The sequence below is a fragment of the Bubalus kerabau genome, chromosome 12 (assembly GCF_029407905.1).
Source record: "Bubalus kerabau isolate K-KA32 ecotype Philippines breed swamp buffalo chromosome 12, PCC_UOA_SB_1v2, whole genome shotgun sequence".
Classification (NCBI taxonomy): domain Eukaryota; kingdom Metazoa; phylum Chordata; class Mammalia; order Artiodactyla; family Bovidae; genus Bubalus; species Bubalus kerabau.
Window position 1 is genome coordinate 16,788,439 of NC_073635.1, and position 26,058 is coordinate 16,814,496.

The window sequence follows — 26,058 nt, forward strand, 5'->3', positions numbered from 1 at the left end:
CAGTTTTTGTCTTAAAAGTCTATTTTGTTTGATATAAGTATAGCTACTCCAACTTTCTTTTGGTTTCCATCTGCATGGAATATCTTTTGCTATTCCTTTGCTTTCAGTCTATGTGTGTCCACAGATTTGAAGTGAATGTCTTATAGGCAGACTATAGCTAGGTCTTGGGTGTTTTAATCCATTCAGCCACTTGATGTCTTTTGATTTGAGAATGTAGTCTCGTTACATATAATTATTGGTACTGCTACTGCTAAGTCACTTCAGTCGTGTCCGAACTTGTGAGACCCATAGACGGCAGCCCACCAGGCTCCCCCGTCCCTGGGATTCTCCAGGCAAGAACACTGGAGTGGGTTGCCATTTCCTTCTCCAATGCATGAAAGTGAAAAGTGAAAGTCAAGTCGCTCAGTTGTGTCCGACTCTTATCGACCCCATGGACTGCAGCCCACCAGGCTTCTCCGTCCATGGGATTTTTCAGGCAAGAGTACTGGAGTGGGGTGCCATTGCCTTATGTACTTATTACCATTTTGTTGTTTTCTGGCTACTCTGCAATTCCTTTTTTTCCTCTTGCTCTCTTTGTGATTTGATTTTCTGTAGTGGGTATGCTTAGATTTTTCTATCTTTTGTGTATCTTTTCTAGTTTTTGCTTTGTGGTACCATGATGATTACATAAAACAACTTATTTATTACAGTCTATTTTAAGTTGATGACAAGTATGAACTCAAGCTAATTGTAATTACAATTCTACACTGTAATCCCCACCATTTTAAAATTTATTTATTTATAAATGTTAAAATTTGTACCTTTTTATTAACATTAACAAATCATTATGGCAGAAGTTATTTTTACTAATTTTGTCTTTTAACCTGCACACTAGGCTTATAAGGACTTAACCCATTACTGTTACATTAGCTTTTTCTGAATTTTATTATATATTTACTTTTACCAGAGATTTATACTTTGCTTTTCTTGTTAATAGTGCTTTCATTTCAGCTTAAAGTCCATTTAACGTTTCTTGTAAAGCTGAGACCAGTGGTGATTAACCACATTAGTGTTTCCTGTCTGCTACTGCTGCTGCTGCTGCTAAGTCGCTTCAGTCGTGTCCGACTCTGAGAGACCCCATAGACGGCAGCTCACCAGGCTCCCCCATCCCTGGGACTCTCCAGGCAAGAACACTGGAGTGGGTTGCCATTTCCTTCTCCAATGCATGAAAGGGAAAAGTGAAAGTGAAGTCGCTCAGTCGTGTCCGACTCTTAGCGACCCCATGGACTGCAGCCCACCAGGCTCCTCCATCCATGGGATTTTCCAGGCAAGAGTACTGGAGTGGGGTGCCATTGCCTTCTTCGAGTGTTTCCTGTCTAGGGAAGTCTTAGTCTCTCCATTAACTTTGCCAGGCAGAGAACTCTTGGTTGGAAGTTTTTTTCCTTTCAGCACTTTGAATATCTCATCCCACTTCCTTCTGGGATGTAAAGTTCCGGTTGATGAAGTCTGCTAATAGTCGTACAGGGCTTCCTTTATTAAGTATCAAGTGGTTTTTTTCCTTGCTGCCGATAAGATACTCTCTTGGTCTTTAACCTGAACCTTAATTACATGGTGTCTCAGTATGGGTCTCTTTATGTTGTTGTTTAGGGGCCTTGTCTCTCCAGGGCAGGTCTTAGAAGTTGGGATGCAAGATGTGGAGTTCAAACTCTTCACTCCTCAGGGAGAACGCAGGGTTGCAACTTCCCTCCTGATTGTGGGTCTCCACACTGAGAGTGGAGTTGATGGTGAGATTTTGTCTCAGCCTCTACCTGCTTAGAAGTGGGTTTTTCCTTGTAGGAATCTCTCGGCTAATGCTGTTTTTCCTTTTTTTCAGAGGAAACTGTTCCTATCTTGAGCTGGAACCCATATCCTTTTAAAATAACAAATTGAAAGCATCACTGACACTATAGATACTGTTCACCTTAATCTTTACCCAACTGAACAGTAAGGAATAACAGGGGATGTTCTGCTGATGCCACAAATTCTCAGATTAAGAGAGATAAGTCACAAGTGGTCATGGGGAGGGATGGGAAAGATAACCTGCAGTTACTGATCAGAATAAAGAGAAGTGACAGGTCAGATTTTAACATATTAAGGTACTACTTGAGTATGGTGAGAATTTTTTTATGAAAAAGTTAGTACAAGACTTTACAAAATAGGAAATCTGTCCTTCGCAAAAGAAACCAACTGATTCAACAGAATGTAAGTATCTGTTAACTCTCATTTTATTTACTGTGGATTGCAGACATAGTCTTGCCTCTTCTCTAGCTGGACAACTCCTTATTGCAAGCAGCTCGAGTCCAGTTGTGACAAGTGGACAAACTTCATCAGTTACGAGACAGAAGACTTTACTAACAAATAGTTTATAGATCAAAAGATGTTTCCACAAATACTGGTCCAAGAAATTTTATGGAAAATCCAACAAAAGTTCACTTTAGAAAAATTTTATGGGTATATGATTAGCAATACATAGAATGTTTATGAGACTTAACACTACATTCCCATTGGGAGCATAAAGCTCTGAAAGCTCTGAGTACTGTGATTAAGCAAAGAAAGAGTTTAAAATTTTTCTTTTACAACTTAACATATTCAAACTAAAAAGTCAACCAATTTGACTAAATGGCAAATCTACCTGTATAGTTTTCATTCTGTAAAGAAATACTCCTAAAAGTCACTGGACAGAACAGGATAACCATAACTTTTGTTATACTCCACATTTCTTTGAACTCAGAGAATCTAGGACTTTAAATCTTTATGCTACAGAGAACACTATTATCCACTAAAACAGAAGGTAATTTTCTAAAGGGTATTCATTCTCCAGGTCATTAAAGAATTTTACATTTTTTCCTTATTCAAAAGATTTACCAATTGGTAAGAAGAAACAGACACCTGAAAAATCTTTTTGCTTACCTTTTTGGTTTTTGCTTTGCTACTTGCAGTTTTCTTATACATGCTTTCCATTTGGAAATATGACTACTTCCTTTTCTGGTTAAGTATTTTATAAAAATTAAGTGCACAATGACTACAATATATGTTCCTGAATATAAACTTTCAACCTGTTACAGTATATTACCCACAGAGACAAGGTACAAAACTACTGAGACAGGTAACGTAGAATTACAGTTTTAACAAAAACCTGTGAAAGGCAATTGGCAAATTACAATTTTGATTGGTTTCCTTCATTATTTTTACTGTCTGCCCACAAATTCTGCAGTTTGGAGTCCATTTCAGATACTTCTAGGAGTCCACTTCATGAGTTAAATATGTACATACAAAATAAAGCAGATATACTGTAACTTATAAAAAGTAAATTGTTTAGGTTAGAGGCAGGTTAATATAATCAAAGGTTACAGTTCTGAAAAGTACGGTTTGTTTCAAGTTATTACTGAGCTACACTTAAAGTACATCCTCAACTCTTATCACATTATTTACAGCTGTCCAATAACTCAAGCAGTAAAATATGTTAAGTACGAAACAGACAATGTTGATGACAAATGTTTTTGAACATCAGGAATAAGATTAATGAACAAAGTAAATCTAGAACAAGGAAAGGGAAGGTACATTTATTAAAAATAAAAAGTTGACAATCTCTGATAACAAACAAAGCCATTGAGAATTGAAATATATCCAATATACATTGTAACAATGCACATATATTTTAAAAAACTGAAGAGTCAGTAAGTAGTTCTGCTTAGAATTTCAGAAAACAGGATTGTGGCTTGCTCCTGCGGGAGGCCAGCCTACACAGAGCAGCACCCCTCTGTGTCCTGTGCATCACGGTGGTGCATGGTGTGTGTGTGTGTGTGTATTCAGTGAACACACTGTTTCTGGAGAAAATCGCAGTTTCTGTAAGGATGATCCAGTACATAAGTCAGTGGCTCTGGCTCCATTTCATAAAAAAATCTGTGTAGGCTAGAAGCGTAAGGACGACCATTTTCAAAAGCTTCAGTTTTACCAAAAGGTACAGAATAAATTACAACTCAATCTAGATGCTTTCACATTATTTTGGACAGTGTAAAAATTTATGTAAAATCATAAGCTCGCCAAACTAGTGTCTTTAAACTTTATTAAAAAAGTTCATCACTATTTTAGCATGGCTGGTCAGTCTTTTCTGTCTTTGTCACTAATAATGCTTGTCAAACCAAAGAACTTTGGAAAAGAATACGCACTGCTGAAGGAAAATAGTACCAAAAATGTACCTGGACTTCAGTCTTAAGACACACAGAGTTCCTGTTGAATACTGGACTGTGAAAGTTTATTATCTTCAGTCTTTTCAGGTCCCGGGGCTTGGCACATTGTCTTTCGCTTAAATAATCGAAGACTCAGTCGTAACAGTTCATTATCTACCATTGGAGCATTTGTATAAGCTTGTTTTACGGTGCCCTATTTGGAGAAAAAGTTTAAAAAGATGTAGATTAGGTGACAGTAGAAAAGACAGGTTTAACTGCTAACAAAAATCAGTTATAAGAAAAATCAGTTTGCGATAGGTATTAAGTTAGCTGTGCGTACATGCTCAGTCGCTTTAGTCGTGTCAGACTCTTTGTGACCCCATGGACTGTAGCCTGCCAAGCACCTCTGACCATGGGATTCTCCAGGCAACAATACTGGAGTGGGTAGCCATGCCCTCCTCCAGGGGGCATTCCCAACCCAGGGATCAAACATCTCCTGCATTGGCAGGCAAGTTCTTTACTAGTAGCGCCACGTGGGCTGTACTGGATATTTAAAAGCAAAATTAAGTAATGCTGTTTTCAGACCAAGGAATCTTACAAAAGAAAGCAATCTTCTTGACAATCCCTGACAGGTAATCAAGTAGCTTTCACTTCACTGTTTCCAATGACAAAATAAAACAACAGAAACACATGGCACATTGTATGAAGTTCCACACTAATTCAATCTTACTTTCACAGGGCACTGAACATTTCACACTCCTTACTGGTCTGCTAATGTGCCATAAGATGCAGGCTCTAGAACTGAACAAATTCTCCAAAGACAGCTGATCCACGCCATCTACTGAGAAACTACCATCTCCTTTGTTCTAAAACGTAGACCTCTATTATTGGAACCTAAAGCTATCTTAGAAGTTTTGAAAGTTACTGTCGTGAAATTTTGTTTAACATTCTCTAACCATGAATAATGAAATAAGGTAAGATTTGCTATTTCCAGCATTCTGCTATTTCTCTTCTAGAATCCTTAAAGGAACAATGATGCCTTGGTCACATTTGCATTACAAAAAAAGATTTTTTTTTAAGTTGTGATACACTAAAACTAGCTTTTTATGTATACAGTTCTGTGAGTTTTTAACTCATGTTTATAGTTAAGAAACCATGACCACAATCAGAATAGAATAGAGAAAGTTCATCATTCAAAAAAAAAAAACCCCTTTGTTTTCCCTCTGTACTCCACCGTCTTCCCAACTCTAACCCCTTATAACCAATGATATAAGGGCCAAACCATAACAGAACTTTGATAATGTCATGTCCATGGTCTACCCTGAACTGTAAGGATTTACAAGGTTCTGAACGATGGTTCTCAGTAAGAAATTTGCAGGGGTGTTTTTGGGCATCATAATTTTTGAAGGGTACTATGGCACATTAGAGAAGGAACCAGGAAATGTTACAAAATATTTTTTATAAAAAGGGAGCAGGAGTCTGATGATACTGCAAACCATACAGCCTCTCAACTGGGGTTCCTTACCTGAATCAAACAGAAAATAGCTGGGTTTCAAGTCCCTTTATTCTGCTCAAGTAAATGCTTACACGTAATCACTTCTATTTGTTTCCTCTCTTCAACTTGGTATATTTTCATAAACACTATATATATAAACACACCCTGTATAGTAATAAAATCTCCTTACCATTCTGTATCTGGGAAATGTTTTTCCTTGATCTTCAATTTAAATAAATTTCTAGTATATTTTATTACTGAAAGAAACTTTGCAAATGAAAAGTATTTCACAGGAATATTTTAAATTTTCTTTAAGCCTCTAACACTTTGCTATTCAAAACAAATGTTCTTCAACAGTATTAAAGTAAAATAAAAGGTATTATAAATTCTAATAAAATTTTTTCTCTTACATGTGTATATGACTGGGAAACCAACTCATAAAAACAGATAATGAGACCTCAACCTCACTGTAAAGCAATCAAATGAAAAATATGTCCATATGACTCAACACTTTCCGATTTTTCTAAGGAAATAACAGTACCTTCTCATTTTTAACAAGCTGCTTTCGGATTGCAGAATCCCGTCTGAAGCATAACGCTTTACAACATGGTCCGAGATTACTAAGCAGATTCGCTCTTTCCTCTTTTCGTAGTAATGCAGCCATGTTGAGAGCCCCGAGTTCATGTTCAAAGAGACTGTCTGTATCTTTCAAAAAAAGAACACACATTAAGGCTTCTGAAAACAGAAGTGTTAACTGCTTGGATGAATATTCCACAAACTCTCTATATTATCGAAGTTACCAACATTGACTTCCTTGGTGGCTCAGATGGTAAAGCATCTGCCTATAATGTGGGAGACCTGGGTTCAATCCCTGGGTGGAAAAGATCTCCTGGAGAAGGAAATGGCAACCCACTCCAGTATTCTTGCCTGGAGAATCCCATGGACAGAGGAGCCTGTAGGCGACAGTCCATGGGGTCGCAAAGAGTCGGCTACAACTGAGTGACTTCGCCTCACTTCACCAACATTGGTGAAAATTATTTTGTATATTAAACGCGACCTGCGCTCTGTGAGAGAATGCCAACATATAGCTTTGCTGCTGCTGCTTAGTTGCTTCTGTCATGTCCAACTCTGTGCGACCAACCCCATGGGCTGCAGCTCTCCAGACTCCTCTGTCCATGGGGATTCTCCAGGTAAAAATACTGGAGTGGGTTGCCATGCCCTCTTCCGGGGGATGTTCCTGACCCAGGGATCAAACCTGGGTCTCCTGAATTGCAGGCAGATTCTTTACCACTGAGCCACCAGGGAAGCCTAGTTTTGCTGCTAGTCTCAAACAAAAATAAATATTCTGATAGTCACTTTTTTTTAAGATATAAGAAAAGCAAAATGGAGAGACAGAATTTAGACATGGATTATATGCACAGTACATCATGAGAAACGCTGGACTGGAAGAAGCACAAGCTGGAATCAAGATTGCCTGGAGAAATATCAATAACCTCAGATATGCAGATGACACCACCCTTATGGCAGAAAGTGAAGAGGAACTCAAAAGCCTCTTGATGAAAGTGGAAAGTGAAAAAGTTGGCTTAAAGCTCAACATTCAGAAAACGAAGATCATGGCATCCGGTCCCATCACTTCATGGGAAATAGATGGGGAAACAGTGGAAACAGTGTCAGACTTTATTTTTTTGGGCTCCAAAATCACTGCAGATGGTGATTGCAGCCATGAAATTAAAAGATGCTTACTCCTTGGAAGGAAAGTTATGTCCAACCTAGATAGCATATTGAAAAGCAGAGACATTACTTTGCCAACAAAGGTCCGTCTAGTCAAGGCTATGGTTTTTCCTGTGGTCATGTGTGGATGTGAGAGTCGGACTGTGAAGAAGGCTGAGTCCCGAAGACTTGATGCTTTTGAACTGTGGTGTTGGAGAAGACTCTTGGGAGTCCCTTGGACTGCAAGGAGATCCAACCAGTCCATTCTAAAGGAGATCAGTCCTGGGATTTCTTTGGAAGGAATGATGCTAAAGCTGAAACTCCAGTACTTTGGCCACCTCATGCGAAGAGTTGACTCATTGGAAAAGACTCTGATGCTGGGAGGGATTGGGGGCAGGAGGAGAAGGGGATGACAGAGGATGAGATGGCTGGATGGCATCACCGACTCGATGGACGTGAGTCTGAGTGAACTCCGGGGGTTGGTGATGGACAGGGAGGCCTGGCGTGCTGCGATTCATGGGGTTGCAAAGAGTCGGACACGACTGAGCGACTGAACTGAACTATGAGAAGAAAAGTTCAAGTTAATTAGTAAAGTCAAATTCAATATATTGCTTACCATCAACCACTAAAAGTTTTAGGTTCAGGACTTTACTACATTTGAATCTTGCTATAATAATGTGACTACAGTGTGATCCCCGAAAATCTCTGTTAGGAAAGTGATTAGGTGTTTAGATCTACAAATTTTATCCAATATTTGGTCACTATAAAAACCAGGGACAAGGTATCAAATTAAAATCACTTTAAGTTTACAGCTTGCAAGGTGAGGAGAAAATCTGTTAAAAATAGACAAAAAGGAAAGAAAAATTTAGAAAACAGGACCGGTCAATAATTGAAAGAGTAAGAATAGTAACTTCAAAGCTAGCACGCTAAGAGCTGGTCAAGAGTGCAAAATGGTACTGGGTAGTGTTTCTGTAACAACACGATCAAACAGGTTACTGCTAGCAAGGAAGAATAAAGAACCACCAGATAAAAACAAAACGGACACATGTGACTAAAAATTGATGGACTTGCATTATATATTTCATTTCCTGAACTGCTAAGCATAAACAGTGAGATAAGATATTTAGTTAAGAAGAAAGTTGTCTTATGTAATATAGCTGATGATAAAAATCAAAAATGTAAATAAAAACTCAAAAATAGTTCACAAACTCTGATGTCTATCTGAATCATCTGGAGAGCTTTTTAAAATACAGTGGGAGCGTCTTCCCACTAGATCTACAGACTCTCCACAGTTGGAACTAGGTTACCTTAGAGGGGAAAAGGCACTTCCTCACGTGATTCACACAAAGCAGTGTTTGAGCCAATGACACAGCCATACAATGCACACTATTTAAAAAAACAAACATTAACTACCATTCTACTATAAGTACAAAGAAAGAAATCTGCATTTAGTCCAAGCACTTCCTTGAAAACTGCTCATTAGGACAAATTACTTTTATAAAGTACAAACCACACTTGCAAACATCACTGGAAAGTGTAACATGGCTAGCCTTAGTCCCTTCCTGGATCTAAACTGACCAGTACCAAATGATTTGAGAAGATTAAACCTAAGTGCAAGTAAACCAAAGAAACTAAAATAACTGGGAAAGTTTAGTTCAAAAGTTCTTAATCATACTATAATCAGAAAACCTAAGACAAAAGAAATTTAGATTTTAGTACACATGCAAGTTTTCTGCTTTAAGCCTTTAGAATTTAAAACATATCCTGGGAAATTAGGAGTGACATATACACACTGCTGTGTGTAAAATAGCTACTGGGAAGCGCTGTACAGCACAAGAAGCCCAGCTCAGTGAGGACCTAGAGGGGTGGGATCGGGGTGTGGGGGGCGGCGGAGGTGGTGGGAGGGACGTCCAAGAGGGAGGGGACATATGTATACATATAGCTGATTCACTTCACCGCACAGCAGAAGCTAACACAAACTTGTAAAGCAATTATACTCCAATTATAAAATTACATACTGAGTAGGGATATACTTTCTTCAGCATTGGGACACAGAAACAGACAAAATGGATTAGAAAAAAAAATCACTATCAGTTATTTCACAAATATTTATCAAATACTATGTGTCACATACTATTCAAGGCAATGGCAAAATTAATAGTACAGATCATCAGACACTGGATATAGCAGTAAATAAAGTCCTATTCCTTAGAGAACTTCTATTCAGTATTATATATTAGTTGTCTAATAAAGCTACTCACCACCAAAAAACAGGACTACTTGGTAAAGTGTTAGTCGTTCAGTCGTGTCCGACTCTTTGAGACCCCATGGACTGTAGTCCACCAGGCTTCTCTGCCCATGGGATTTTCCAGGCAAGAACACTGGAGTGGGTTGCCATTTCCTTCTCCAGGGGATCTTCCTGACTTAGGAATCGAACCCGGGTCTCCCACATTGCAGGCAGATTCTTTACTGTCTTGAGCCACCAGGGAAGCCTGGACTACTTGGTAAGGGAAAATCAAATCCCTCTTCACAGTGTATATTTTCATTGTTTAAGTGATCATTAGTCAGGGACAAACTATAGTCTAATTTTGCTAACTATGCAACAGATTTTAACTTGAAATGCCATTAACATAAGTCACAGAAGCAAATAGCTGCAGATATGGATAAGATCTTAGGGATTTCACTACATCATTTTATGCCCACAGGAGTTACATGCTTAAGATCACAGAGCCAATCAAACAAGGGAGAAAGAATGGGGCAAGAACTTAAGACAGTGGTCATTTGTCAGATTAACACATATTCACTTATAATTTATGTTTCTTACACATATACTCTATGTATATCGGGCCGTATTAAAATCAAGACAGTTTCTGCTTATGCTAACAGCTGAAGAGAGAACATGTATTCACGAAACATAAAACAAACTTTTTCCAATTTTATATTAGTAAAAAGCTCAATTCTTTTACCTCAAACTTTTTCACTCTCATGAACATGATGAAACATTAAATAATCTTTCTGCTTTCACATTTTACCTCCTATCCTTTTCACATTCCTTTTCCCCATTAATAAAGTATTAATAAGCTGCCAAAACACAGGGGATCTTCCCAACCCAGGGACTGAAACTAGGTCTCCTGCATTGTAGGTGGATTCTTTACCATCTGAGCCACCAGGGAAGCCCAAGAATACTGGAGTGGGTAGCCTATCCCTTCTCCAGGGGAACTTCTCGGCCCAGGAATCAAATTGGGGTCTCCTGCATTGCAGGTGGATTCTTTACCAGCCAAGCTACCAGGGAAGCCCAATAAGCTGCCAAAACACAGTGAGGTAGGTTTCAGATAACAGGAGGAAAAAAAATTCTACAAACTAAAAGTGTTCTGGAATAATAAAAAGCTGTAGCTGTTTTCACTGTCTAAAATCAATGTGATAAAATACTTTCAAACTAAACAGCAGTAGTAGTATTTACTAGGCATCACTGCATGTCAGAAACTATTCTAAGTGTTTTACTTGTGATAACTCATTTGCTCCTCCTAACAATCAGGTGGCTTGGCAGTATAATTTCTCCCAGTTTGCAGATGGTGACAGTAACATATAGATTGACTGTAGCTATTAAGTGGTGTACCTATTGGAATCCAGGCCATCTGGTTCACAGACTGAGTTCTTAAGCACTTTGTAAAAGTCTCAATCTAAACATCTGCATTTGAGCAAAATTCTCCATTTCCCAGGGGAAAGCCCTGCCAAGATTATCAATCTGCTTAGATATGAAAAATATCTAAGTTCACTTTCCTAAGATCTACCTCATTTGGCCCTGGGCAAACCACTGAGCACTTTCACACTTACCTGTTAAAAAGTAATTTTGATGCAGAAAGATGATTGTGCTATGTTTATAACTCATCTGTAGGTTTAAATTTCTCTCAAAATGAAACAAACTTTGACCATGAGGATTAAATAATGAAAATAAGTGATTCTTAAAAAAAAATTCTTATAACTGCTACATAAGAACAGAACAGAATCCTTTTCAAAGGCATCTTCATATTTATATTAGACATTACACACTTAAACTGGGATGGAATTACCTTTGGGCTTTTCTAAAAGTCTCTGACATGTTTCCTTGACTTTCGTAAAGAGCTCAGGACCAGCCAACTTTTTAGAAATGCCAACTCGCAGCATAACAGCTCCAGGTGTGAATTTTAAGAGCGCGGCCCCAGGCTCTCGTGGCTCTTTTGGATGCTTTGGCATAAGACCAGACCAATCCACGTCTATCACATCTAGCGGATCTACAAAAAGTTACAGAATTTTCTTACACCAAGAAATACCATTCCTGTTATCCAGGGAGAAATACAGATTGCAAGACACAGGAAAGCAAATAATAAGTAATTTAAATTTAAAAAGGCATATTCTTAAAAAGATTTTCTATAAAAACTAGTATTTAGAATCTAAGAAATTTTACAAATAAACTTCCTCACCAAAGGAAAATAGTAAAGAGGTCATAGGCAAGTGCTCCCACCCACCTGCATTTGTTTTATATGTGGAATCTAAACAAACAAAAAGAAATCCAAACTCATAGATACAGAGATTGGTGGTTTCCAGAGGGGGAGGGATCCAAAGGTTAGACAAAATGTGTGAAGAGTATCAAGAGGTACAAACTTGTAACGATAAATAAATCATGGCAATGCAATGTAGAGTGTGGCGACTCTAGTCAACAACATTGTATTCCAACATTAAAAGTTGCTGCTGCTGCTGCTAAGTCGCTTCAGTCGTGTCCGACTCTGTGAGACCCCAAAGACGGCAGCCCATCAGGCTCCCCCATCCCTGGGATTCTCCAGGCAAGAACACTGGAGTGGGTTGCCATTTCCTTCTCCAATGCATGAAAGTGAAAAGTCAAAGAAGTCACTCAGTCGTGTCCGACTCTTAGCGACCCCATGGACTGCAGCCCACCAGGCTCCTCCATCCATGGGATCTTCCAGGCAAGAGTACTGGAGTGGGGTGCCATTGCCTTCTCCTAAAAGTTGCTAGAAAGTATGAAAAGTTCTCATCACAAGGAAAAAAACTATGTAACTTTGCATGGCAGTAGATGATACCATGTCAAGGTAACTAGACAATGTGGTGATCATGTTGCGATGTATATACAAATGTCTAATCACTATGTTGTGCACCTGAAATTAATGTAATTTATGTCAATTATACTTCAATAAAGAAAAATCCAAAACAAACAAAAAGCAAGCAAACAAGCACCTAAGCAAACCCATTCCTACAAATAATGCCTTTAAATTGCTTGAGAGAGTCTCAATGAAAGAATTTCACTATTTCACTAAGACTAGGTCTGACATTTTGAAACTTGGTACCAGAATCATCCAAGGGTTAATTAAATCTAGGAATGTATTTAGTTTGAATGTGTACATGCACAAACAGACAAATACACAGACACTACTTTTTAAAAAACAATTCATTATGAAAACTTTAAGAATCAGGCAGTGGCTATAATTAAAATTGAGAATAATCTATCCACTGACAAGGAACAGTTTAGGAAATTAACAAAACAATGTTCTATTCAGAAACACCTAATAGCTAATAATAAAGATAACATACATACATTATACATTAGTATTAGTATAAAAAACTGCAAAATACAAGAGCAAATTAAGTCAAAATAAAGATTTAATATTCTACATACCCCAAAACCCTTACTATGATAAACTGTTAGTAACAATTAGACTAATTGGGATGATTCAACAAGAACAATAAAGGTTGTTGATTCATGGTGTAGTCACTGGAGTAAGCTCTGGCAATGAATAAAATACTGTAAGTGAAAAAATACTGAATTTAGAAAATCAAGAGAAGTATAGAAATAGTGTTCAAATACAACCTCAAGTTATTAAGTTTCTGAATGGTCATTTCAACAGTTTGTGGAACACAGTTGTGAAGCTCTGTACCATATACCTACCACCTGTTTTAAATTCCAGGTCCTACAATAGGAATCAAACTCTGGAAAGGAAATCTTACACTTGTGCTATTTTAGATACTGCCCTTTTCAATTTATAAGCAATGTCTATTTAAAAATGAACAGAGCATAATAACTATAATTTTCGCTTTATTGGCCTTTCAATGTTAATTAAAACACAACTGGGAAGATTCTGTGTTTTATCAATTCTTACAGCATGAAAGGGAACAAAGAATACCTCAATATCTTAATTAAATACCTTTTATGTTCAACCACCTCTGCAATGATTACCTGGCATCTTCTCCTCATCCTGTTGGTCCTCCCGCTTTTCAGCATCACCTGCCAGAATTTCATCCAGTTCATCATCACTAATTGGCTCGTATCCTTCTCCAGCACCAGATCCCAATGAATGCACATCATCTAGCTTGGATTCATCGTCTCCTGCTAAAGAGAAAAATTAATTTCATGCCAAAGAGAGCATTAAAAGAAAGGGACATCTAAGTGAAACCAAAGAGGAGAGGCTGGGCACACTAAAAAATTGAGAAGCATTTTTTAATTTAAAACTACATTTCTTAATTATTCAAAACACTTGATAATTCCAAAAGAAAACTTAAAAATGAATTAATTTAGTTTTAATGACAAGAACACAGTATGGACAGCAATATTAAAATAGGTTATAAGAATACAATTAAAATATGAGAAATAAAATCTACCACTAACATTAATACTAGTTAACTTTAATAAAACTGATTCAGAAAATCCACTAATTTCAAAATGATGCATTAATTTATCAAAATTAATTCAATTTTTAAAAGCTTGCAAACTAATTACTAGAATTAATTTGAAGTTTAAATCTTAGCTCATAATATTTTATTCATGATATGAAGACCTAACTCTACAGTGGTGAGGTAGAAATGTAAGTGCCATTAATCCCCATCCCCCTCCACCACCGATCTCCCAATTATCTTCCCTATGCCAATGTTTTCCTTTAATTAATAAATGCAATTTTAAAAGATTGCTGTAATATAATTTTAAAGTATTTTTGTTATTAACCACTAGTGTATCTTCCATTTCTTTATTTACCAACTTGTCTCAACTACCTACGCTCAAGTTTTGTCTCTTGGTGAGTTAATAGTAAACCTGAATTATCACAGTACTACACAGTACATTTAAGATTTCTAAGCAGGTTCTATCCATATACTTTACTGAGTTTACAACACTAGTCTTCAAAATGCAACAGCATCCTTTATAGATATAAACTTGCAGCAAATAAACTATGGGATGTTTCTAGTCATTTCTAACAATTTTCTACTGTATTAAATTCTGTACTAATCTCATACCCCCACCAATTCACTTCTAAACAATTGTAACTTCATTATACAAATATACATCTAAACATAAATGCAAACAAAAGGGTTTTTAATTTTTCAAGCTTATCAAACTGTCCTACTTTAAGTGGGTAAAGTTTTTCATTTCACTTCTAAATCTCCATGCCACATTATCCAAGATCACAACCAATGAATGGTATATTTTAGGGATGAAGGGCACAAATTCTAGTCACAGGAGAGTGATTATAATGATTAATTCAAATTACATTCAATTATACCCCAAGGTTGTACCTCCAATAGTACTAAGGCTCACAAATTGATGCTACTGAAATTCAAATTTTAGATAAAAATGATTGTGACGACCACGAGGTAGAAACGTTTTTGTCAAATAGAAAAAAATATGTTAACAGTTTGGTGTACTGAAATATATCTAACCAAACAACCAAAAGATACAAGGATGTTTATAGTTTTAAAAGAATGTGAACAACTTTATTCTGGGACTAGTACAACAATACAGCAAATAAAAGGAATGTAAAATATTACTGCTCATGTACTAAGCATCCGAGAAGTTTCTTGGGGGCTTGAAGTGGAAAGGGCACGTGAGCACTGGTATCAGAACTAGACAGTTCATGGAGGCAGAACTTCCAGGAGCATTCTCAGGGGAGGCCATTACTATTGTTACCCTGGGCTATAATTCACCACAGAATAAGACGTAGGACAGATATGGACAGGCAGCAGAGATTTTCATACATCCGCTATTTATTGTGTCCTTGCTAGCGGCTCGAAGATAAAGAAATAAAAACCTATGGTGCCTAACAAAGGAGTACAATATAATGGGGAGAGAACCATGGAAAAATAATTTACAATATGGTGCAGAGATGCTATTAAAGATGTATAAACAAGGTGCTTTGGCAATTTTAAAGAGCACCTTTAGCAGAGACGGTTTCACAGAGGAAATAATGCATAAACTGGGACTTGCTGTTTGAGTATGAAAAGATAGAAGGGAAAAGGTCTGTCAGGCAATGGGAAGAGCAGGCTCAGAGAAGGCTTGAGGAGGGAGACCATCCAGAGAACACAGAGGTGAGTCAGTTTGTACAGCAGGCTGGGGGTGAAGGATGGACAACGGAGGGCCACACAGCGGAGGCTGGCTCTGACTGGGTAAAAGGGTGTATGTGGCCTTCTCAGAGTCCCTCATCCTAGGAGCTGGGAGTCAGTTTTAATAAGGGACCTGAGCATCCTCAGATTTTACTACCTGTGGCGGGCTCTGGAACCCATTCCTGCAGAATCTGAGAGACTGAAGGATGACTACAATTTTATCTCATTTAGGCTTATTAGAACCAAGTCGACCTTAAAAGTACTAACAAGGGGAACAAGTTTTTTAAGTATCATAGGCCTTTTCCTTATAAAATCTATTTTCCCTAGAACAATGGAGTAAATATATCAGATGACCCTTCAAAAGGGAAGTGCTGGTTTCCTATGAGATCTGAGAAGAAACGGGGCAGTGAAAGAGACAGAAAGGAGTGACACTCACCTTCCACACTCTCAGTCCTCTCAGCTCTACTTGTATCTTCAAATCCCTGCACAGATCCCAGATCTTTATCCAGCCTTTCTTTATCCAAAGCTCCAGACTCTCGGGAACTGCCTTCTAGGTCTCTGTCATGCTCACTCTCCAGTTTGACTTCACTGCGTTTCACAGACTCTACTTGAGAACCCTCAAACGTTCTGTCCCTGTCCCTCTCCCGGTCCCTTTCCAGGGCATCAGAGAGTAGTCTCTCCCTCTCCCTGTCTAAGTCTCTCCTTTTGTCCCGTTCCCTCTCCCGTTCCCGCAGTCGATCCCGGTCCCTATTCCGGGGCCAATCTTTATCGGCATCCCGCTCCCAGTCTCTCTGCCGGACGTCCCTCCTTTCTCGCTCCCGCTCTCTCTCGTGCTCATAACGGTCGCGCTCTTGAAGCCTCTCTCTGCTGTCAAACGACCCTGATCTTGAATGGACCTGTCGATCTGACTCAGGAGAACTTCTTCTGGAACTATGGCTTCTTGAATCCTGGCGATCTAAAATCAATGTACCATATACAAAGACTTAACACATGATAAAACAGAAATAAAACGCTTTAATACAAGGTCTTTTAAAACTTAAAATTTCTCTTTTTCTGTACTTATTTTAAATTATCCAAAGAACTCATCTTAAGGAAAAAATCCATCTCAAAGAAAGACATCCACCACTCTTCAGTAGTGTCAAATATGCAAAAAGCATGTTTGTTTCCTTGTTTATTTCCACTATAACCACAAAAGATCTTTAAAGAAATATGTAAAAATAAGTAAGCATTAACAGAACTGATCATTTCATTATGTACCTCCTTCTCTCCCCCTACCTTATTTACGCAGTCAACAGAGAAAAAGCACTGGTTGCAAGAAGCAGAACCAGAAGGTTAAAATTTTTAGGCATCAATAGAGAGACCCTTAACATGTAAGTGCTTTCCACCAAGATATACTACTAATACGCTGGTGTTAAACTGAGTGGTATCACTGAATGTACCTCTACTCTATTGGTATTAATGTGATAATAGGTAACATCATGGTGGGATGGCTAAGCTTTTTAAGCTCCTTGAAAAATTTAAGGCAGTGTATAAACAACTTAGCATTTACTTTAAAATTATAATTCGAACAAAACATAAAAATGTACAAAATATACTCACATAAGAAACACTGGTTAGGTTATAATTTGTTTTTATTACCTGAGGAAGTACTTCGACTAGGTTCTCCACGCTTTAGCTGATCAATTCTGGATTTTCTCTCTCCTGTGATTTCCAGACTTTTAGTTTTTTCTCTGTCTCTTGAGCCGCTATGCAGCACTCTCTTTCGACCGTTCTGGTCATCCCCACTTCGATGAGCAGAGTCGTTGGATGGGGAGCGGAGACGGCCAGACGTGTGACTGCGATTGCTCCGGTTGCTGCCGAGGCTGCTGCTCCGCTTCTGATCCACTGGCTTGCGATGTGGTGTGTCTTCTATAGTAACATGAGGCGCCTCTACCTTTTCCGCCCGTGTTCTGTGGCACTTCCTATGGGAGTCTTCACTGGTAAAAGATGTATTGGTGGTGGGGAGGGTGGAGGTGGAAATGGTGGTGGTCGATGTGCTGAAGGCCGTGGCAGGGGTGGCCGCAGTAGCAGCCAAAGGAGGCGGTGGAGGAGGGAGAGAAGACGGCGAAGGGGTCCTTCCAGGGGTGGCGGCAGTGGCGGCGTGCTCTGGCTCCGTCAGGTCCGTGCGGTCAGGCACGTCCTCATCAGACCAGTCACTGAACGCTGTATCCTCTTTCTTCTGAGGGTCCTCCAGAGCACCATCCTTATCACTGGGCATGTCAGCCGGCTCCTCTTTGGCTGTGATAGGCGGAGTCCTCGGGCCTCTTTTCTTCTTACTCTGCTGCACCGTTTCTTCATCAGAGATGTCAGAATCACCTCTGGACCGCTTACGCTTCTTTTCAACACTTTTCTTCTTCTGTCCTTTTTTTGGTGAAAATACTTGACCATCTTCAGATGCTATCTCTGTGTTACCCCTCCCCATTCCAACATCATCATCCTTCTTTCTCTTAATAGGTTTCTTTTGAATCTTTGCTTTTCTCTTGCTCTCCTCATAAGCTCCATCAGAGGTGTCTCGATCTTCGGATGGGTGGTGTCCTGTCAGGTCTTGTGAACGAGTTCTGGAGCTTTCTGTGATTTCTGTCTGTTCTCTCTGCTTATCTACAGAAGAAACTTTCTCTTTGAAATCCTGCTCTTCATAGCGCCTTGAACTTTCTTTTCTTTCTGGTTTACGATCGTCTTCTCTCCATCTACCCTGCCTGTCTTCTGTAAGGTGTGATGGACTAAGAGAACGTGATTCTTGAGGTCGAACAACCTGGCTCAAGAGCCTGTGTTTTTCATCTAGACCAAAAGATAAAAGTCATCAGACTTTCATCATGTTAACAATACTGCATGTTACCTATAAATAACAAACCAGTCTCCCTTTTCATTTTAAAAGTGTAAAAATAACAATAATTTCAGTAAAAACCGAAGTACAGCTTTACTACAACTAGTGGGAAATGACAAGTGCCACTGTGGTAAAATGACTATATATTTCAAACACATACTTTTTTTAGTCGCAATGTGATATATTCAGAAGCAGCAGAGCAAGTAAAAATTTTAAATCTTAATTCATCATTTCCTATTGATGTAAAAGAATTGTCTCATGGTTACAAATGAGTCTGACTCTAGAAACAGGGAACACAGATTCTGCTTACTTTTATCATCTCCACTGTTGTAGGCGTCACTGTCAGGAGAATGCTCTCGCCGGCGCTTAGGTGACTGACGAGGGCTAGGACTCCCTTCATTTCTATAGCGCTTCCTAAATCAGACAAATGTAATTTGTAAGATTCCAGGGGATGAAAAAGATTTCCTTGTTTTTTACTATTATTTTTTACTATAACTAGAATATATAATTGCAGGATAACAGTACTACCAGAGCTATCTGTATCATACAAAGGGCATTTATTTAGCATCTTTAACAAAATTCTTCATTTGTTGAGACTTAATGATTGTGGACTTAAAATACATGGTGCCATCTCTGCTTTTTTCACCATACATGTAGAATCGCTCACTGAAATTCGCCAGGTTTAATTACTGTAAAGTGGCGACACAGCAGAGGATTCAACTCTACTAAAACTTATTCATCAGTTTTACTGTTTTATGATATAGAAATACCTTTTGTTGGAAAGACAAATGAGAAAACCTAGTATTGGCTTTGTGGTCAAATAAGACTTGAGTTCAACTTTTAGTCATGTTACTTATTATGCAATTTTAGGTAAATTCCTTGAAGTCATTCTTAGCTTTTTCATCTGAATATAGGTGAAAAATGGGGGTCCATCTCATAAAACTGCAGTGAGGAATAAATTTGTTATGTCATAAGCCCAGTGCCTGTCATGTTGTGGGCACACTAGGAAAAACTGGTTCTAACTCACCTCTTAGAACTAAATCATCTACTTAATGACAAATTAATAAAATAATTCATATGTCCACTATTTCTTACTCTTTAAACTTTAGATGACTAGGGTTCTCTGTATCTCTGGATACTTAAGTTATTCTAGTGTTTTCCTATATTTTCACTGAATTTTGACCACTTTTTTTAAACAAATACTGTTTGTAAATACTATGGCCAGAAGTTGAGTAACACTGTAGCACATGTACCTTCCTGATGGCTCATTTATACAGATGAGCAACCAGGTAGAAAATGAGGCCCCTGATGTAGTATGACGCCTGACAGGCCCAAGCTTGTAACAATTCCTTATCTAAAGCTCCTGCCATCATCAGGTAGTCTATTTCCCCATCCTCTGAATCTGGGCTAACCCAGTGACTTACTATGTATGACAAGAGGATGTGGTGAAAATGACACCGTGTAAGTTTGGAGATTTAGGACTCAAGAGGCCTTTCAGCTTCTGCTTTTGCCTTCTTGGTATGTATCTACTATCATATGCAAAAACAGAGTTTAGATTATTAGAGGAAAAGAGGTCAAGATGCCCTAAGCAACAACCAGCACCAACCAGCACATCACCAGACATGTGAGGAAGGCCATTTGGGGTCATTCAGACCTAGCTGACCTGCTAGAGTGACTGGAGAAACAGAGTGATCCTACATGAGACCGGCAGAAGAGCCACTCTGCTGAGCTGAGTCAAAATGCCAACCACAGAATCATGACCAAATAAATGGTGGCGGTTTTAAACTTCCACCATGACAATATACTGAGATAACAATAGATAAAAACATCGAGATATTTATCTCATATACCAAGTTACTTTATTGAGCAGCTGACTACTAAATTTCTGGGGCTCTTGTCAATGCTTGGAATATTTAACCACAACAAGCTCCAAGAAATTCTGGTATATTGAGATTAGAAGCATGAAAATATAATCAAAGCATAGGACTAAAAAACAAATAACAAATATTTCAGAATTTTAATCTTAGAAGACAGAGTTAAAGAGGCCAGAGGAAAGAGAAATAATACATATTTTGCTCTACATGTGTTAAAGGTAATATCTGAATTTTATGTTTAATGTGAGATATTTTCTTTTAATGTGAAGTGAGGGAAGCCAGAGAGTGAACTATAGAAAACCACGGCTGCAGACTGAAGGGAAGGCAAGACCTAATGGAAGAAGCCTCCATTTCTGTGGTATGTTGTTTGTCTATAACCAAAATCCATAACAGCAATGATGAAAATGCCTAAAGCAGAGAGTGTATTCACCATGAGGCAAATGAGCTAGAAGTAGGGGCAAAGAAACTGAAGCTATATAAATGATTTTCAGTTTGTCTTAACAAATTTAACTGTATCCTCTATTCTAGTTGGCATTAAAAGAAAAAAAAAAGGCCTTTAATTTGGATGTTCGGTTTTAGGTCTGTAAAACCTCAAAACTGACCAATCAGAGTCTGGGATTCTTGTGGCTATAGTGACTGGCTTAGCTCTCTTTGTTTACTCCTCAACTGAAGGCTCTAACTGACCTGACAGGTATAACCCTGGGGTCATCCTAGCCGTTATTTGGGGAAAAGCTTTCTAAGTCTAAAACTAACACATAAGAAAATAGTGCAGAAATACCATTCTTGATGCTTTGAGAATCTGAGTATAATCACATCAGAACAAATAAAAACCCTGGACTTCCCACATACCTGAGCAGTAAGTTTTTTGGTATTAAAAAAAAAAAAAAGAGTAAGAGAGAAAAGAAAAGGGAAAATGCCCTTGTATATAATAACACATCTAGGTCTCCAAATAGGAAAAGGAGTACGTCAAGGCTGTATATTGTCACGCTGCTTATTTAACTTCTATGCAGAGTACATTATGAGAAACACTGGGCTGGAAGAAGCACAAGCCGGAATCAAGATTGCTGGGAGAAATATCAATAACCTCAGATATGCAGATGACACCACCCTTATGGCAGAAAGCGAAGAAGAACTAAAAAGCCTCTTGATGAAAGTGAAAGAGGAGAGTGAAAAAGTTGGCTTAAAGCTCAACATTCAGAAAACGAAGATCATGGCTTCTGGTCCCATCACTTCATGGCAAATAGATGGGGAAATAGTGGAAACAGTGTCAGACTTTATTTTTTGGGGCTCCAAAATCACTGCAGATGGTGACTGCAACTATGAAATTAAAAGACGCTTACTCCCTAGGAAAGTTATGACCAACCTAGATAGCATATTCAAATGCAGAGACATTATTTTGCCAACAAAGGTTAGTCTAGTCAAGGCTATGGTTTTTCCAGTAGTCATGTTTGGAATTGAGAGTTGGACTATGAAGAAAGCTGAGCACCGAAGAATTGATGCTTTTGCACTGTGGTGTTAGAGAAGACTCTTGAGAGTCCCTTGGACTGCAAGGAGATCCAACCAGTCCATCCTAAAGGAGATCAGTCCTGGGTGTTCACTGGAAGGACTGATGCTAAAGCTGAAACTCCAGTACTTTGGCCACCTCATGCGAAGAGTTGACTCATTGGAAAAGACTCTGATGCTGGGAGGGATTGGGGGCAGAAGGAGAAGGGGACAACAGAGGATGAGATGGCTGGATGGCATCACTGACTCGATGGACATGGGTTTGGGTGAACTCTGGGAGTTGGTGATGGACAGGGAGGCCTGGCGTGCTGCAGTTCATGGGGTTGCAAAGAGTTGGACACAACTGAGCGACTGAACTGAACTGAACCTTTGCAATGCCATGGACTGTAGTCCGCCAGGCTCCTCTGTCCATGGGATTTCTCAGGCAAGAATACTGGAGTGGGTTGCCATTTCCTTCTCCAGGGGATCTTCCCAACCCAGGGATCTAACTCACGTTTCTTGCTTGGCAGGCAGGTTCTTTACCACTCTTCCACCTGGGAAGCCCATACTAAACAAAACAACTGTAACTCCACAGTCCAGAGAAGACCTCTCTCTCTCTCTCTTCTTCGGTGGTTCCAGAAGTTCCTCAGTTCTAAGACATTATGAATGCTTCTGTAGCCTGCCAGCAGTGATTCTAAACTTCTAAGTTCACCAAACTCATAAAGGACTATCAGGAACAGGACAAGCATTATGTCCTGGTGACAAGCCAACTCTATTAACTTGTTATACAGTGGATATGAAGGGATGGGATACAAATCCACTGGTTCTACCACTGTTAGGTTGGATTCCTGTTAAAAAACAAGTCTCTAGCAGTCAAACCAATGTGCCATCAAAAATGGCTGCAATCAAACAGTAAACAAAAATTATTAACTGTATCTGTTGGATACAGAAATAAAATAATGAGAAAACTGTTACTTTTTTCCCTCGACAATTCAAAAGATGTTGCATGCCAAGTATAGATAATAAAGCTGAGATACACGAAAATGCAGAGAGGAAAAAGAATGAACAGGGTATTAGGTGCCGTTGAGAAACTTAATGTAAGGAACTTTCTGAATTCCTCCACTGCAATGTAAAAGCCTGGCTCACGGTCACTTACTTGGACTTTCTCTCCTCGTGGCCTTCTCTGGGGTTCCGGTCTTCTCGCAGATCTTCCCGCTTTTCCCTGCGGTCCTCGCGAGCTTTCTCCTTGTCTTCCCACTCCCTCTGGCGCTCGCGCTCGCGCTCCCTCTCCCTCGCTCTCTCCCGCTCGCGCTCACGTTCGCGCTCCCTCTCCCGCTCGCGCTCGCGCTCCCTCTCTTCGCGCTCCCGCTCCCGCTCTTTCTCCCGCTCGCGCTCCCTCTCTCTCTCCCTCTCTCTGTCATGCTCCCGGTCACGCTCTCGCTCCCGGTCTCTCTCCTTCTCTCTTTCTCTCTCGCGCTCGCGCTCCCGCGCCGCCCGCTCTCTTTCCAGTTCTCTCTCTTTCTCTCTTTCCCGGTCCCTCTCCCGCTCGCGCTCCCTCTCCCGCTCGCGCTCCCGCTCCCTGTCTCTCTCCCTAGCCCTTTCGTCTCTTCTATCATCCGTTCTGTCTACTCTTCGTTCCTCTCTTCGTTCATCACGCTCAAGCTCGTCATTCCTTCCCTGATGTCGAATTGGTGAGCTTGGTCTTTGATCTACAATGAAAATCAAGTTTCATCAGTGATTAATTTGACAGATTAAAGCTATTGTTAAGACAGTATAGCAAACCTTAAACTTTATTTGTGTATAGGGTCACACTGGCAACAAATATAAATCAGGTACTATATTTACTTTTAATTTAATCATCCAAATAATCACCACTAGATGTTTAAAAGTATTCTTTTCTTAAAGGTAACTTTTATTTGCCCTCTAACTACCGCGTTTTCTGCTCCCATCAACCCCGCTCCCACCTCCCGCTGATCCGCCTTTCATCTTTCTCTGCATGCTCCCTACCCTGCCTCCAGCCCACTGCTCCAACCCCACTTTCTGCCATCTCTACCCTTCACCTCTGATCTTCTCTGTCCCCCCAGCAGGGCCTGAGAACACTGGTGGCAAAGGATAGGGGCAGCAGGAGGTGTAGAACATAGGAGCTGAAGGAAAAAAAAAATTTCCCTCGTAAGTCACACCTCTAATTTCAGGCCGAAAATATATACACAAAATGTAGCTACTATGTGAGGAAAATATAGAAGAACAAAAACATCTGTCAGTATTTGTTGCTGTGATATCAATTTATCATAAAATAGAATATTAAGGGTACTGATGCTTAGCCATCTTGAAATAAATATAAAGTGTTTCATATTTAGTGATCTATATTTATAAATACTAATAAACTGAAAATTTTAATCATATAATTACTCAGATGAAGAGCTGTTTTCTTAAAATGCTAAATGATGATAACCTCATCAAATTTATATATATATATATTTTTTTTAAATACATGAATCATATAAACACAGACTGAATGCATGCTGCCCAATATGCCCAATTGAGCAAAAAATTAGTCTGGGATAAAAAAATGTCTAAGAAAATGGCATGAACCTTTCCACAGGGATAGCCATGTTTGAAAAGCAGGTCACTGTGCCTGGATCTAGGCTACTGCGATGTCTCTATTTTCACACTACCAAGTAATGTTTACTAGTTAGTCATAAAGGTCCAATACAATATGGCCAACAGGGTTGGTACATGAAATCTCTAGCATCAACTTATTAATCAGAATAATTTTAGGATATTTGTAGGGAAGGGGTCAATATAGTAATATTGAATTTCCTTTCTTATCACAGGTAAAAGAGATAAGAATTATCCATGCTTATTCTTTATATATCAAGCTATGAAAGTTCATAGAATTTTAAAACTTAAAACTGAAAGAAAACTAAACTCTGTCCACCCCTCCTTTCCTCCTGTTCTTCTTAGAATTTATGGTCCAAAAGTTGACTTATCAAAGTCACAGAGATGGTAAATACATGAGGCTCTCAGGACTAGAAGTCAGTTCCCTTACACCTGCCCCACCCCCCCCCCCTTTTTTTTACTTTTGCTGAAATCAATTTAAATTTAAAATGGTTCCATGTACTATACTCTAGTTCCTGGAAAGCTATATACTCATGTCTTTGACTGTCTGAATTCCTGGTTTCGGGGTCATACTAATGTCACAAAGATTACAAAACAACCTGAAACAAATTCAATACTGTAATTTATAGCAATTCATACTTGAAATTTCTGATTATAGCAATGTTAGGGAACAGACTGCTTTACTCAGGCAAGCTTTTTCTGACAAATGAAAACTTATCTTCCCAACCACGCTGACAAAGTTCCATACTTCAAAGAAAATGGAAAGGAACATCACTTAATACATCTCATCTTCTGTATCCTTCCCCAAAAATGTGTTTTTCAAAGGTACACCTCTCTTCATATATTTCCTTACTTTAATGAATGGCATGCCCACTCATGAAACCCATTCTGAGTTTTCCAAGTTCCACTGTATTAAAGTACCATAAATTTCACTCTCAAAATATTTCTTTTTTCCATTTCCTCTCTCAATTCCTACAATTCATATTATTAACTTAGACTTTGGTCAGTTCTTCTTGGATGCCCATGTTATCAGGGGTCTAATGTTGTCTTTGGTCTTTTCGTAGACTCTCTAATGCTTTTATTTTTACTGATGAAAACTATTTTTTTCCCCAACTGCTTAAAAAAAAAAAAAAAAAAAAGGCTGTTTAAAAGCACTTATTATAGGCAGTGAAAAAGGCAATTAAATCCAAATTTTTTAGCCTGACTTATTAGGCCATTTACAACATGGTCTATGGTCTCTCACCTGTCCTTTTTCCTAGCTTCTTTCCTTTCCTTCCAATTGTAGCACACCTCTGCTCCAACCTCATGATTCTTTACTCTCCGCAGATTTTTTTTTTCAGTCCTGTGTGTCTACACATGCTAGACTCTCTACCTGACAGTGTTTCTTCCATGGCTCCTTCTAGCCAACTCCTATTCATCCCTCAGGCCCTAATTCAGATATCTCTTCTTCAGGATGCTTTTGTGGATTGC

General features: G+C 38.9%; 1 protein-coding gene across 12 annotated transcripts in view; it reads right to left on the reverse strand.

Moving 5' to 3' along the window:
- Nucleotides 1–2,221: 2,221 nt before the first annotated feature.
- Nucleotides 2,222–26,058, reverse strand: part of ZC3H13 (zinc finger CCCH-type containing 13) — a 103,386-nt gene continuing 79,549 nt past the window's right edge. For 4 of the 12 annotated variants that reach the window (XM_055542055.1, XM_055542045.1, XM_055542047.1 and 1 more), the window contains 9 exons: nt 24,030–24,113; nt 23,126–23,678; nt 18,924–19,027; nt 17,389–18,567; nt 16,187–16,705; nt 13,619–13,771; nt 11,463–11,663; nt 6,224–6,387; nt 2,222–4,401 (listed from right to left, as the gene is read on the reverse strand). In XM_055542055.1, coding sequence (XP_055398030.1) covers nt 4,231–4,401; nt 6,224–6,387; nt 11,463–11,663; nt 13,619–13,771; nt 16,187–16,705; nt 17,389–18,567; nt 18,924–19,027; nt 23,126–23,678; nt 24,030–24,113 — 3,128 coding nt within the window. In that variant the 3' untranslated portion in view covers nt 2,222–4,230. Of the gene's footprint in view, nt 4,402–6,223; nt 6,388–11,442; nt 11,664–13,009; nt 13,187–13,618; nt 13,772–16,186; nt 16,706–17,388; nt 18,568–18,923; nt 19,028–23,125; nt 23,679–24,029; nt 24,114–26,058 lie in introns of those variants that run through there. The other 8 variants (XM_055542046.1, XM_055542044.1, XM_055542048.1 and 5 more) reach the window with 8 other exon arrangements.